The sequence below is a fragment of the Amblyomma americanum genome, chromosome 7, assembly GCF_052857255.1.
Source record: "Amblyomma americanum isolate KBUSLIRL-KWMA chromosome 7, ASM5285725v1, whole genome shotgun sequence".
Lineage (NCBI taxonomy): Eukaryota > Metazoa > Arthropoda > Arachnida > Ixodida > Ixodidae > Amblyomma > Amblyomma americanum.
Window position 1 is genome coordinate 10,953,373 of NC_135503.1, and position 14,562 is coordinate 10,967,934.

Consider the following 14,562-nt stretch of genomic DNA (forward strand, 5'->3'; position numbering starts at 1 on the left):
CATTTTGCACGCTGGAAGGTCTGCGCTCTTCCGCCGGCCCCACCTCCTGGGGCAAAGCTTCAGGACCCGCCGGAGCTACGTGGCTTACTGGCCGCGGTGACGGTAGCTGCCGGACATCTGAAAGAATCTAACCAATAACTGTCTTTCAACTCGTATCTGCACGTGCGAGTGACGGAGGAGGGTGCGAGCATGAAAAAGTCGCCGGGAAGGGCTCGCCAACTTTGGCCCGCGATTGTGGGTTCTCTGCTGCTTTTTAGAAGAGTATTATTTGGCTCAGATGCTCATGACAACACGATGCAGTGATTGAGAGAGTTGATGTGCTCTCCTCGGAAGGTGTTTCAGAGCCCCTTTAAGCAGCATAGTGCAAACATTGATCAATTTTATTTTACAGTAATAACGATAATGCTCATAGTCGTTTGTTTAAACTGCACCAGGCTAACAACTTCAGCTTCCAATGTTAGTAAAGAGCTTATTTAAGTGAGCCAGACAATGCTACCACAATTGATAACTCTGCACAGCCAGGTGCTGCCACACACATGCACTAGTTCCTCTGGTTGCACTTGGAACTCCCTCAAGGTCTTACCTGTGCCGAGTAGGCTATTCTTTGGGATCCAAGTTGGGGTGCTCGAAATCTGGCAATCAAACACAACCAAACTCAGTTCCGAGACCCATTTGCACATCCTAAGTTTAAGTTTATGTTTTAAGTGTCTGCTGCGCCGCAGATGTGGACATCCACCACATGGAACAAGCCTCTTGTTGGACTGTACAGTATCTTGTGTTGAGTGGTGGATCCAGGGACATCGTGTTGGCTCTGTGAGGGACTTCATAAATGACAGACTTGAGCCAATATAATGATTCTATTCCATTGTTGTGTTTTCCGCCCTTTGTCACCGACTGAATAACGAAGAGCAAAATGCAGAGCACGCCATTACTTTAGCTGATGTCAGACAGCAGCCTGACGCTCTTCCTTATTGGAATTTTATAGTCCTCCATAAAGTCAGCAATAAAATTCCAGTAAGGAAGGGCGTCAGGCAAGGAGACACGATCTCTCCAATGCTATTCACCGCCTCTTTACAGGAGATATTCAGAGGCCTGAATTGGGGAAAGTTGGGGATAAGAGTTAATCGAGAATACCTAAATAATCTGCGATTCACTGATGACATTGCCTTGCTGAGTCACTCGGGAGATGAACTGGCTGGAAACCAGCATGGGAGAGGCCTTGGCCCTGCACTGGGCATAGTAAGGCTGATGATGATGCGACAGCAGGAAATGCAAAAATGGAATTAGTTTCAGAACCACTGTGTTATGCCAGCCCTGTTCCTACAAATATAATTCTTTCCTATTATGCTCCTAGGCAAAACCCTAAATCAATATGCAAATTAAAAGGAGCTCTTGGCAAGCACACAGACCATGAATGACATAATCGTGTTCACACAACACAACTGTTTATCAGCAGCACAAATGAGACTGCAGGACGGCCGAGGAAGCCACATTTTATTCCTCCTTGAAAGTTTTTTTTCTCTTTCATTTACTCTAGGGCGCATCACATAAACCACAGACAGATGTCGTCGTCGGCTGGAAACCCACTGCTTGCTCTCCGTAAGTAGACGCAAGGAAAATGGGTGGCAGGAGGAAGGGAAAGGGAGGGGAGCTGGAACACACAGTGTTGACAACGCCAACTGCAGTGTCTGCACTGCAACTTGTGCAAAGAAAAAAAAAACTGAAAAAAGCACAAAGAAAAGCTCAGCGCTCAATGTACCCTTTTGGGAGCACGCACACTGCTCAGAAAGGTTGCTTCGGAAACATCCGTTACAATAGCTTCTCATATTATACAGTGGGCCAAGGCTCGCACAACCGCACTTTATACGGCCACGAGCCTTCAGTGTGTCCTGTACCACCTGGCAGTACCTCAAAACCCTGTATTGTGCAGGCTGTACGCCGGAATGTTCAGAGATGACTTCACGTCCGTGTCCCATACAGCGATACACATATTTGAGGGTGGGTGGGGAGGGACAAAAAAAAAATCCCAAATGTAAGCACACAGTCTATTGATAATTTTGTGGACACTCTAAAGAGTTTGAACAGTACGCGCAGTGCTCGAGTATAATACCACCAAGTTTCTCATATTGGTTTCAGTGCTGGCCCGATATCCCATTGAGGCTGAGCTGTCCAAATCTGTCCTTTCATTCTTCTCTCCAAGGGAAGAAAGCATAAAACAATGTGACCTCTCAAAAAATGGTTGAGGACAAGACTAGACGAAAAAAAAAAAGTAATGGTTGGTGACGGGGGCTGTGGTGTGGGTAGGGAGGCAAAGGGCACGGGGAAGAAGTGCATGTGGAACAGGCGCATATTGTACATGGACGCGAGATGGTATGCATGTGAGATGACAATGAGATCATGACCTGATCATCATAAACTTAAAAAGACAATGAACTGTGAAAGAAGAGCAAAATATAACTGCCAAAAGACAAGCTTGGAAACGAAAAAAACAAAACAAACCACATACCTGGCATCCTGTCTATTTTTGTCTATTCTTCGACAGGGATAGAACAACTGAAAAATGGCCCAACTTAAATCTGCGAGGGTCCAATTCAAGAAAAAAAAAGAAAAACACACACATGAACTGCAAGTGCGTGACAGGCATTGTCTTGGCACAACTCTATAAATTATTTTTTTTTTCTTAGCTTTGCACAAAACACGGGGAAAGTGCTTGCCCTTGTGTGTGCGCTTTGTCATATCGGTGACTTATCAGTGACTTTGTCAGCTGGCTGGTCGTTCTGATTAAGTGCTCTTTTTTCAATGGCACTCGTGGATGATGAAAACACAAAAAAATAAGTTACCCCTTTTGTACAACCATCAGGCAGATGCATGAACGGGCTAAAATGCAAAGCACAGAAAACAAAAGAACAGCGTCTTTTTTTTCTCTCTTGCCCCTTCCAGACTGGGGTGGATGAAAAAGCGGGAAAACGAGGCTAGGAGGGTGACAGAAGAGAAGCGTGACACTCGGGGAAAATCACACGGACGTTACACGAGCCAAACAACAGAGTGTGCTCTGCTCACAAAACCAGAGCAGGGTGCTGGCACAGTGCTGGCTTTACTTGGAACAGAAAAACAGACTGGTAAGAGTTTCCACTGCTCTCTGCACACAAAAAAAAAAAAGAAGAAAGGAATCCAGGGCAACCGTTTCCTGGTGACTAAACATGAGTGAGTGCAGATAACATGCACTAAAATGAAGCTCACTTGTGCGCAACATGGTAAAAAGAAAGCATACAGACAAAAAAAAAAAATGAGTGAGACAGAGAGAAAGCCTCAATGTGCAACTGCCATTAAGCAGTCATCGTGAAACTAACAGCAGGAACAAAAGCAAGTCTTTTTTCCGAACCCGCAGAGGCAGGGGAAGCAGCGCAAAACTGATATTTGCTGTCCACGCTCTTTTGACATTTACACATTTGCACACGACGCAGGCACAAAAGGGGGGGATAGAATGGGGGCGCTAGGCGGAAAGATGCACAGCGAAATGGATGCAGCGATAGTCTGTGACAACGGCCTCCACTTCCACGCGCAAAACCTGGCCATGTGTTCAGTCATCTTGGCCCCCATAACTACAGGAGGCCATACAGCTACAAAGAGGACGCAGTTTATGATTATCAACCACCTGAGACAGCGGAAGCAACAGGCACCAGTAGCTGTCCTTTCCCCAGCATCTACTGTTCACCGGTGCCAGCTGACAGCGTCGTGCCATGTGCTCCAGAGTCCCGGGCCATTGATAATGACAAGTGTCGCACTCATTTACGTCAACAAAGGTTTTGAGGCGTCTTCCTGCCACCTTAGGGGGAAAGTACAACAAACCATTCAAGCTGGGGAGAAGAGAAAGTAGCATGTGTGTGTTGGGTGTGTGTGTGCGTGTGTGTGTACGTGAAGCCAAAATGTGCTCAATGGTCGGAAGGGACCATCTTGGGTGTGTAGACGGAGGCGTTGGGGTCCAGGTTGGACTTCGGGATCTTCTTCTCCTCGACGACAGGACCAGGCGCTGTGATGAACTTCGGGCTGTACAGCAGGGATGAGACGATCTCCGAGTCGAGTGGCACGGGTGCCGGTACCGCCGGGTACGTGCTGGTGGCTGGCATCACCGCCATCACCTCAGCGATCTTCGTCTTCAGGTCGTCGACCTCCTTCTCCTTGTGCGTCAGCATTGCTGCACATGCGCGAACACACAGCTCAGGCACCACTAACCCAACAGATGCTTTACAGCTCTACCAACATTAAAAGGACAGTGAGGAGAACTCTGACAAATTTTTTTTGTTAGCAAAATTTGATAGTTCGGTATTTCATAGCTTTGTTGCCGCTTGTCTGGGAACGAAAGATGCATTTATTTCAAAGAAATTTGGATTCGAAGTTGAAAAAGTTTTTCCTGTCGCTCCGATTCAAACCCGGGAACTCATATGACATCACGGTGCACTCTTATGACGTCATACGACGGAGTGACGTGAAATGTGACGTAAATACAGACTCCGTGATTTCTGGAGGCTGGCGGTGCAATCTAGCAGCAGCCAAAATGAAAGCTACCACCGCCGCACGTTGAAGGCATCTATCGAAGGTCGCTACCGTCGCTTCTTTTACATTTGCACCGGCGTCTTGCCAGCGTTACGATAGATCCCGTTCCCAAACCCGACGACAAAGTTCTTGCAAAAACTCCGGCCTTCATTTCAGCGACCTCAGCCCCACAGAGCGTGCGATGCTTTTGAGAGAGCATGGTTAGGTTAGGCGCCGGCGGGTCATTTCCCCCTTCCGCCGTGAGCAGCCGTTGCAAATTAAATATCATAACCCCAGAGTGGGGAGTCGCAAGGGGCCACGACAAGGTTGGCGCGTCGCGCCCATCCGAGGCTGGCGCGTCGAGGTCTCCCACGGTTGCAAGAGCCAGGTTATTTTTTATTTTATTTTATTTTTGCCACAAAAAACGGATGGGTGCTCAAGGACGCTCGCGTTTAAAGTTGGCGGCTTGAAAGTAAAGCCGACGCACGAGGCTTCAATGGCTTCCACGCATTTCCGGAGGTACGGGGTCCACTGGATCGGGCTCTCTTGCGCATGTACCTTCAGATGTATACTGTGAATGGATTAAATTAGCCGAGAGCTCGAAAAGAACAACTCCGCCCAACAGCTGAAGCTATTGAATGACGTCACAATGTGCACCTCGCCGCGGAGCCGAATCAGTCTGCCCGGCCGGCGGCGGCTGGCGCACTCGGCGTGAAATAGAGACATGCTCCAAGTCTCCACCAGTGTGGTCAGAGTGCGCCGAAGCCGCCGAACGCGTTGCCGGTCAAGTGCAGTTGGAGTAAAGGGTCTCGCTTTGGCCGACGTGACATCGCCGTGCAGCACGCACGCACGCACACGTTACGTTGGAGTATAAACGCGCCTTAACAGAGCCTGCGCTTAACCATCAGAATAAAAAAAAAAGCCCTGTGCCGAGGCTCGGGATCGAACCAAGGCTTTTGGCGTTTGAGGCGGAGACGCTACCACTCCGCCACGACTGCTCAAGATTTAACCGTGAATAAACGCGAATCTAGTGAATGCACTCTTCCGATGCATAAGTCTGCGCGCTTTCACTACGTATATCCTGGCATAAGAGAGCTAGGCTATCAGCAATTTTTCTTAACTGCCTTGTACTTTGTCTCCCGTCCCTAATACACGATTTCTGTTAAGTAGTTTGAAGTTGAATGGCACAGCCGGGAATGTTTCGCCGGGCGAGCATGCGAAAAAACAAGTGCTCTGTATACTGCGAACTCGTATACTGCGACCATCATGCCATCACAGTTTTTCATCGACCAGCCTTGACAGGCTCCTTCAAAGGTTAACTAGCACTTGAAGCAGCACTTAGAGTTCCTCTGCTGTTCGACGCTTGTAAATCGAGGTGCGTCAAAAACAAAACCACGGGGCACGCAAAGCTCATAGACGCGAAGCACCATAACAAATCGAAACTCTCCTGGCCGCCTGTGCCGCCACCAAGCATCGGTTTTCTTTCCTTCCAACATGCAGGTTGTTTTCTGTCTTCCTTGTGTGATAAAGTGCACTGTCGGTTTTAAAACAAAACTTACTTCAATATTGAACCGCGCAACCTTTCTTTGTCAGCCTCAGAGATTCGCGGCCTCCATGTAGGTAGGAAAATTCCTCCAAGATGGCGTCTCTTGTCCTATGACGTCATCACGCTTGTACTTGTGAGATTGGCCTGTGGCGGCGATACCTGTATTTTGGTTCTTGCTATTTTCTACCTTACAAGAGCTTTGTTTTCAGTAAGAGTGGCGTTTTTGTGATCAGGAGCTGGTATTCTATCGATACAAGCCAACTTCAATTTCTCCTCAGTGTCCTTTTAATTTAAACTCCCAAGAGTCACAAATTTCATGTCAGTTATCAGAATTTTGACAAATTAAAAACTCGATAAGTTAGCCCTACAACAAGAGCTAGAACAGCTGGATGTAATGAGCCATAATAAATGCTTTCAAATAAAAAAGATAGAAAGAGGTACCTTGGCAAATCTCCTGCTGACGCTTGGCCTCCCCGAGTGCCGAGAAGAGGTCCATCTTTAACCGTGTCTCTGCGCTGAGCGAGTTCTCCAGGTGTGCGTTCTTGTCTTGCATGGCTGACAGTGCTGACATCAGGATCTCAGTGTCCCCAATGGAGTCTTTGTACTGCCGCAGAGACTGCACACAGATCAGCAATTATCACATTCACCAACACACCTTGAATCTCTGCAACTTTCTTTGTCAAACAAAACAGGTAATGTGACACATCTGAACTATCACTGCAAGTGAGTAAACAAAATTATCTCTAGATCTGCAATGCTCTGTGGCCATGGCCGCAGTTATCTTAATGCGGGCCTTCAATGCTGTAACAAGACTAATAAGCTCAAATTGCAACTTTTCAGGTTTTAACGTCTGCAAGATAATATGGGCTATGAAGAATGCCGTAGCGGAGGCCTCCAGATTAATTTAGGCCACCTGGCGGTTCTTTAGAGTATGCTGGCAATGTACGGCACATGGGCATTTTTTAATTTCGCCGCGATCGAAATACTGCCACCGTGGCCGGGATCTTTCACAAAACTTTCGCATCAGTAGTCAAATGCCAAAGCCACTGAGGCACCGAGTGGGTCCTGCACTGCTCCCAATATTTTGCATCATCACTATCCCTTACTTTACAAAAAGCAAAAAACTGATTGATTTACTAAGAAAAATAACTCTGCAGCACCATTAAAACCACCATTATCATCATCAGCCTGACTACACCCACTACATGGCAAAGGTCTTTCCCTCGTCTAACCAATTAACCCTGTCCTTTGCCAGCTGCGCCCACCAATGCCTGCAAACTTAACCTCATCCGCCCACTTAACTTTCTGCCACCCCCTGCTATGCTTGCCTTCTCTTGGGATCCACTCCATTACCCTTAAAGACCAGTGGTAATCTTGCCTTCGCATTACATGCCCTGCCCAGGCCCATTTCTTCCTCTTGATTTCAACTAGGATGTCATTAACACACGTTTGTTCCTTCACCCACCCTGCCCGCTTCTGGCCTATTAAGGTTACACCTATCGTTTTTCTTTCCATAGCTAGCTGCGTTGTCCTTAACTTAAGCTGAACCCTTTTCGTCAGCCTCCACATTTATGAGGGACTCCAGAAAAGATCCTTTATGAGGATGACACCAGTGTTCTCTTTTCTGCTCACGATCTGTCAACTGCAATTACTGCTACTATAAACATACGGCTCGAGAGTTTGTCTCAATGGCTTATGGAAACCAACTTGTGCTCAATGTTAACAAAACGAAATATGTCATATTCTCTTCCAACAGCAGACCAATTCATCTCATTAATCCGATAAATTGTCATTCTCGACCTTCGAAACACACTACATAAATAAAATTCTTAGGTGCGTTTGACACTGCATATTCGGCTCGTGAAGCATACTTATAGCGCAATGTATTGGAATGTTGAACCTGTCTCCCTCATTTCTGCCAATCAGACAAAGGTGCCAGCTTTATTTCAGTACAATAAATTCCAGGTTACACTAGTGCTTGCTTCTCTAGGGAGTCACTAGTACAACTAATCTTTAAAGTCTTTTGTTACTGCATAAAAAATCTATTCGCTTTATAAAAAATTTATGGAAATATGATTCTACATCCTCCTACTTACAGAAGAACTGTATATTGCCCTTACAAGCATTGAATTATGAGTGAATGTCACAGTTAGCATTTACGAGCTGAAAGCCAATACACAACAATTTTTTATTAAATACAGTGTAATCCACTTATAACAATACCAGATATAACAATATATCGCTTACAACGACCAAATTCTTAGAGTTAATTCCCCATTGCCACTTTCTAAAAATAAACTATATATAACAATAAAGTTATCGGCAAAATTATGGATACAATTGTAGGATTCTAGCCACCGGGAAGGTGTTTTCCATCGAAATTTGTCTGAAAGTTTGATAAAAAAAATTAAATACTTTGAAGAAAATGACGCAAAAACTCTCAAAATGGCATGGCGAAATCTGTAAAGGAGTGTTGCATATGGCCTTGAGAACCAAGCATTATCATAATCACAATCACTGGAGGGGGGAGGGAAGAGACTGCTTGGCCGCTATTGTGCAACGCCTTCTTGAGCAAATGTAATTTCCGACAATTTGCATAAAAATGGCGGCCACTAAGCGTGACTGCGCCAGTGCCAGGCGATCTCTCTGAACCTACTCCCAACTTTGTGGTTGAGAATTTACTTCTTTTTATGCGAAGCATACTAGCCGCACAACCGAGCTCTTCCTTGCTGCGCCGCGCGCGGCCGCGTAGCTACCACTTGACCTACATCGGCGCACACGTGATATGACGTCACAACAGCTGTGAAAGCTGGGGCTCAACTCATGCGCTCGCTTGCGGATGCGCAGCCTCCGCCGGCGGCCTAACTCCCGCTCCTACCGCTAGGAGATACTGATGTCACGCAATTGTATAAAAGGCGACGCACTCGTTGAGTCAGTTGAGCAGCGAGATGTCGGCCAGGGAGAGGGCGGCTCGCCAGACCGCAAAGCGCAAGTTACAAAGAGCCACGGAAACAGGAGAAGAACGAGAAGTACGGCTTGCCAAGCGACGTATGCTTCGCATCCTAGGCTTAACCATAAGCTAAGCCAGGCCATTTTTTTTCTTGTAGCATTAGCTTTTCTTAGTGCGTTCCTCTTCCATAGCACAGACCTTGGCAGCATGCCAAGATGATATGGACCATTATCTTTTGAAGGGAGCTAGGGCTGGGTGGCTCCCTCAGCAAACTTGGCAGTGTGCCAAGATGCAGTGTGCCCTTGAAAGGAGTGCCAGTGCGGGTGGCTACATACAAGGAGGAATAACTAAGTGTGTACCTGAGTTGGTCGTTTTTGCTTTTTTTTCCTTCTTTCTTGACCATCCAGATATAACGATGATTGCACTTTCTGGTTTTCTCGGCATCGTTGTAAGTGGATAGCACTCTATACAACTAATAAGGGAGTAATTACTCATTGGCATCCATCCAAGCACAGCCATACGACTACAAAGGAAAGCTATAATATAGCTTTCTCAGAAACTTCGCAGTTAAAGAAAAATTCCTCCTGGTCTGGGGTTCGAACCCGGGACAACAGCTTCATCGAAGCGGTCGCTCTACCAACTGAGCTAACTAGGACGGCAAGCTTATGGTAGGGCGAGAGCGAATTGATCAGTAAGCTGAAGTGGGTACAGTGTTGGTCAAATGTTTAGGGGAAGCCCCCAAGGTGGAGTAAATTTGTAATGAGGGAGTAATTACTCATTGGCATCCACACAAGCGCAACCATGTGGCTACAAAGTAAAGCTATACAGCTCTCTCAGAAACTTTGCAGTTAAATTCGTCCGGTGAAGCGGTGGTCCCGAGTTTGAACCCCGGACTAGGATGAATTTTTCTTTAACTGCGAAGTTTCTGAGAGAGCTGTATAGGTTTCCTTTGTAGCCATATGGCTGTGCTTGGGTGGGTGCCAATGAGTAATTACTCCCTCATTACAAATTTACTCCACCTTGGGGGCTTCCCCTAAACATCTAACACTGTGTACGACTGAACAAACATGATAGAGTTAAGGCGCACCAATGTATAGAAACCAAGACACAAGACAAACTATGGTATGCAGTCATTGAACTGGCAAATTCGCAATCTTGATCTGTCATCCTGAGTTGATCGAAATAATGGTGAAGTCTTCCTCTTTCTTTGTTTTATGTAAGCATGTGAAAACTTACTTTCTGGAGGGTGCATAACATGAAATTTTTCTTTCACTGTCAGTTGCCTACGATATGTACACCTCTCTGCTTATCTGGTCCGACAAGTTGGTCCTCTGTTTTGCTTTCTAGGTCTCGTTGCACTGTACTTTTTTTTTCTGTGACTTGTGAAAGTTGTATGTGGAAGCGTTCACATTGTAGTCATCACAATGTTTTTTGAGTGTGTACGGAAGCACTCCTAGCTGTTGTGTTCTAGCGGTGCTTGAGCCAAGTCAGACCCTATGCCCTCTGCAGCAAGGCGCTCTGTTGTGTTGTCTGAATTTTTCAAATAAAAAGAAAAGTATGTTTTTTTTGTTTTGTTTTCATTGTGAAGGAAAACAACTGGGCAGTTATTTTCCATATGAGATATTTCATCAAAGTGAAAGATCTACTTCTGAAATTCTGTTTAGTACAGTTAATCCACTCTCTAACTTTGAAAGGACTCACCAGTGTGCCACACTCAACCATAGGTGTAAATGTGGTACGACCTCAATATACTGCAAGTGCCATGTGGCACATGGTCAATGATGAAAAGAGACAGCTGTACAAAAACATTCCTGTGCTACCTATGGCATGAAAACTGAGGCCCTCACTATGATATGAGCTCCCAAATAAAACGAAAATGAAACACAAGAAGAGATCGAAGGATCCATGGCCTTCCTGCTCTGTTTAGAACAATGGTTACAAGTATGGACAAGGGCAGCATACTTGCGCCTCCCGCTCCATGGCCCGCAGCTGATCCTCTCGGACCTTGAGGTCCCTCCTCAGCTGTCGTACGTCGTTCTCCAGGTCTCGTCGCCGTGCTTTGCAGCTCTCTGTGCACTCGCTCCTGCATAGGCCCCCAACCAGGCATTCCCACACTCTGTATCTTTCACCTAGTATGGCAAAACCAACTCCTCCTCCCATGTAATTGGTGATGCCAGTGTTTTACACTTGCTCAATTTTTACTTTGTCCAAAGGTACATTTGCAATATCAGATTTTTGTAGTCAAAGCTCGCAGCACTTTCTAGAAAATAGCCGAGTGGTCTGAGTGTCCATCTCGTATGCGGGAAATGTGGGTTTTGGTCCTCGGTGCTGCTGGGTACCCACCGGAGGGTACAAGCTTTCCTCTGGCCTCCTCTAGAGTAAAATGCTTGGGAAAATCAGTTTTTCACCTCACATTACGCAGATCTAATGCATTAGCCATGGAGCCCAAACGCCCTTGTGCGATTAAAAAATTGAATCAACAACTTCTCAGCCCACATGCAAACATCGTGCGGCGAGAACGTAGTGCTTTGTGTCTGAAAATCATGATCCTGCATTCTGTGCAGACACGTACCTGGCTGTGGCCATGGCGACAGCTGCCCGTGCGGCAGCAGCCTCTTCGGCCTTCTTGGCTTTGCGCTCCTGACTCAGCTGCGTCTCTAAGACGCTGCGAAGCTTCCGCTCCTCCTGCAGTCGCTTCTCCAGCAGGCTGACATTGGTCTTGTCCTGCTGCCGTGCTGTCACAAGGTTGTGAAGCCTGCATACACCGATCAGGGGCAAAGGCAGCTTACAAAGAGCACTGCCATTTCACATTTGCATTTCCGTGTGAAGCCCGTTGCAATCTTGGCCAATTAAAAAACAAACAAAAGACATGCCGTTTGAGACATTTTTAACTATTTCAAAAAGATCCGAACACAAGGGAAGATGACAGGACGCTAGTGTCCTATCCTTTTTCTCCTCCTGTCTCAAACGTTGACCGGCCAAGTAGCCTTTGCAACTCTTTACAAATGGCAACATACAAATTCTGCTGAGCAAATCCGCTGAACAGAAGACGCAATCTGAATTGCACACCTTTTTATGTTACTAATTGCTTGGTGGGAGGACTCCGTATACGCGACACCGCGACCCTAGCCAACAGAGATCTGTCACAAGGCTCAGGAGTTGCTAAATGCAACAAGAGCCAGCTGCTTGCTTTCACAATTGCCATGAAACAGTGCTGATCAGCCTAGCAGCCACCTTCAACGTACTAGTATGTTAAGCAGTGCTCCAAACCAAGACATTTAAGAGACTGATTTGGGTGGTCTAGACACAAGTCAGTCACAGTACCAACATAACAGTAATGTCGAGACAGCAAGAACTTGACACCTGCCATTATCAGCCAAGAAAAAAAAAAATTTTTAAGGGGGTGGGTGGGTGGGGTGGGGGCTACTTCAGTGCTTGTTGATTCCTGATTGCCTATGTCCTAATGCACTGTGTCAAATCAGACCCTACGATAGACATTTAGCTGGCCAAAAAAGCTGATGCAGAAGGGTATCCCCCATAGAAAGCTGCTCAGAAAATCCACCACAGGTCAGCAAAAAAAAAAAAGACGTACTTAAAAAAATGCTACAGTGGAGCCAAAGTGCAGCAGGTAGCTTAGTGCCACATTCCCACTGGAGCTCCAATGTACAGCGCATCTCTACACAGCCGGCCACTAGTTTAGCCCCACCACTCACCCTGGAGTACGGATGTTTAGTAGCAAACCTTACTTGATTTGCTTCACGTGAAAGCAACTTTATGACCACCGAAAAAAACAGACCAGGCTAATCTTGCTCCCATGTACATAGAAAAAAAAAGGCTGCCTTTCAGCATACAATGCTCAAAATAAAAGACCATTCTTTTTGCAACAGGTGGCCGGGATGGCATTTGAAATCAACTTAATATTTACCTGTACCTTGAAATACCGAGCTACACAAACAGAAACAAAATGTGCATTAGGCCTGCAAAGGACAAGTGCTTGGCATGACATCTTGTGAAATCTGCCCTATCCATGGAGCAAGAACAAATTCGGAGTGAGGAAACTTGTAATCCATATAAGCATAAACGAGAAAGCATTAAGAAATGTCAATAAGGCGCTCGGACACGCTGGTAGCAGCCGGTGACATCGGAAACAAGCTTTATAGATGCAGAACCCAAGGCTAAGCAAAGTATAGCAGCATTCCTGCCTACCAGACACTGGAGTGTGCCAGCTCTTTAAACTGCCTGCGCTTCTGCAGATAATCCTGCTTCATGACCACCTCTGAGTGGCACAAGAACAACCACGCAAAACAGAGTTCCTCAAAATTACATGCATGGAATAAAAGGTGCCACCGTCTAGTAGCAATAAGCAACTTTACTTAGCACACTACGAGTTTCTTCAGGGGTGCTTCACCCAATGTGGGAATATCAAGAAATACACATATTTAGCTTGGCTAGTGTTAAGCCGAAAGCATGGACAATGCTGCAGAACCAAAGCTGTGTTGCGACGCTCTATTGTGCAGAGGTTAGATTCTTTTATTAGCATGCTTTTCATTAAGCTCGAATGAAAATCAGGTTTGCGTTGAGAACGGTCTCTTTGTTATGGCTAAGTCCATGTTTTCTGCCAAACACGAGCCAAGCCAAATATGAAGTGTCCACTTCCTGGCATTCCTGTGCCTACCCACAGTGGATGAATGACTGCAGTGCCTCTTTGGAAACTGAATGCTGCAAAATAAAGCCAGAAAGTGTGCCCACTTGTTCTGCAGGCTTTCGTTGTCCTGCTGCAGCTGAAGCAGCTCATTTTTGACGGACCGCTCGCCTGCACTCAGGCTGTGTAGCTGCGCCCGCAGATCCTGCTCCGTCTGCCGGCTTGCCTGCAGGTCCGTCTTGAGCCGCTTGATGTCCGCCTCCAACCTGCATGTGCACAGAACACATGCTAGCACAGCAATCTTGCTTTCAGAAGCCCATGCGAGAAACCATTCAGCATTCACAATGCTAACAAGTGACAACACGTAGCATGTCTCACATAGCAAGCAATTACAAAATTTGCATGCAAAGTAAAGGGTTGGTAAGGAAGTGCAGGTTGGTCAATCAGTCTGGCTGGCATCTTTGGTATTCAGAAAAAAACACACACAAAAAAACAGAAAAATACTGTGGGCACAGCAGAATGGCCTCACCAAGCACCATACTACCTTTAGCTGAGGGGGGTCATTTCTAAGTCACCACTAGCAAGGACTTGCCCACGTAACACGATAAAGAGATTTCATGAACATTCCATAAGAGCTACTCCATAACATTCTGTGCAGGAAGTGACAGGAAATGTAGCGAGCTTCCAGCTAAAGAGACTGTGAACTGGAGAATTGTGCTCATCGTCTGCAGCTTTACCAGAAAGATTAACCTGAGCATTCTAAATCCAAATTAAAGGACTTTCTCTGAGCATCATGTACACTCCTCCAAACCAATGAAAAGCCCAGCTTGCTGGCTGTGACCTGTCATTAAAGAATGTGATCCAAAGCTTCAGCCACCCCAACAGATCAGC

General features: G+C 46.3%; 2 protein-coding genes across 4 annotated transcripts in view; one reads left to right on the forward strand and one right to left on the reverse strand.

Moving 5' to 3' along the window:
- Positions 1 to 14,562, forward strand: part of RpL24 (ribosomal protein L24) — a 304,226-nt gene that overhangs the window by 50,063 nt on the left and 239,601 nt on the right. The window lies entirely within an intron of this gene.
- LOC144098453 (macoilin) overlaps positions 1,478 to 14,562 on the reverse strand; it is a 31,818-nt gene continuing 18,733 nt past the window's right edge. For all 3 annotated transcript variants that reach the window (XM_077631132.1, XM_077631131.1, XM_077631130.1), the window contains 5 exons: positions 13,779 to 13,937; positions 11,602 to 11,784; positions 10,992 to 11,112; positions 6,521 to 6,695; positions 1,478 to 4,195 (listed from right to left, as the gene is read on the reverse strand). In XM_077631132.1, coding sequence (XP_077487258.1) covers positions 3,933 to 4,195; positions 6,521 to 6,695; positions 10,992 to 11,112; positions 11,602 to 11,784; positions 13,779 to 13,937 — 901 coding nt within the window. In that variant the 3' untranslated portion in view covers positions 1,478 to 3,932. The remainder of the gene's footprint in view (positions 4,196 to 6,520; positions 6,696 to 10,991; positions 11,113 to 11,601; positions 11,785 to 13,778; positions 13,938 to 14,562) is intronic.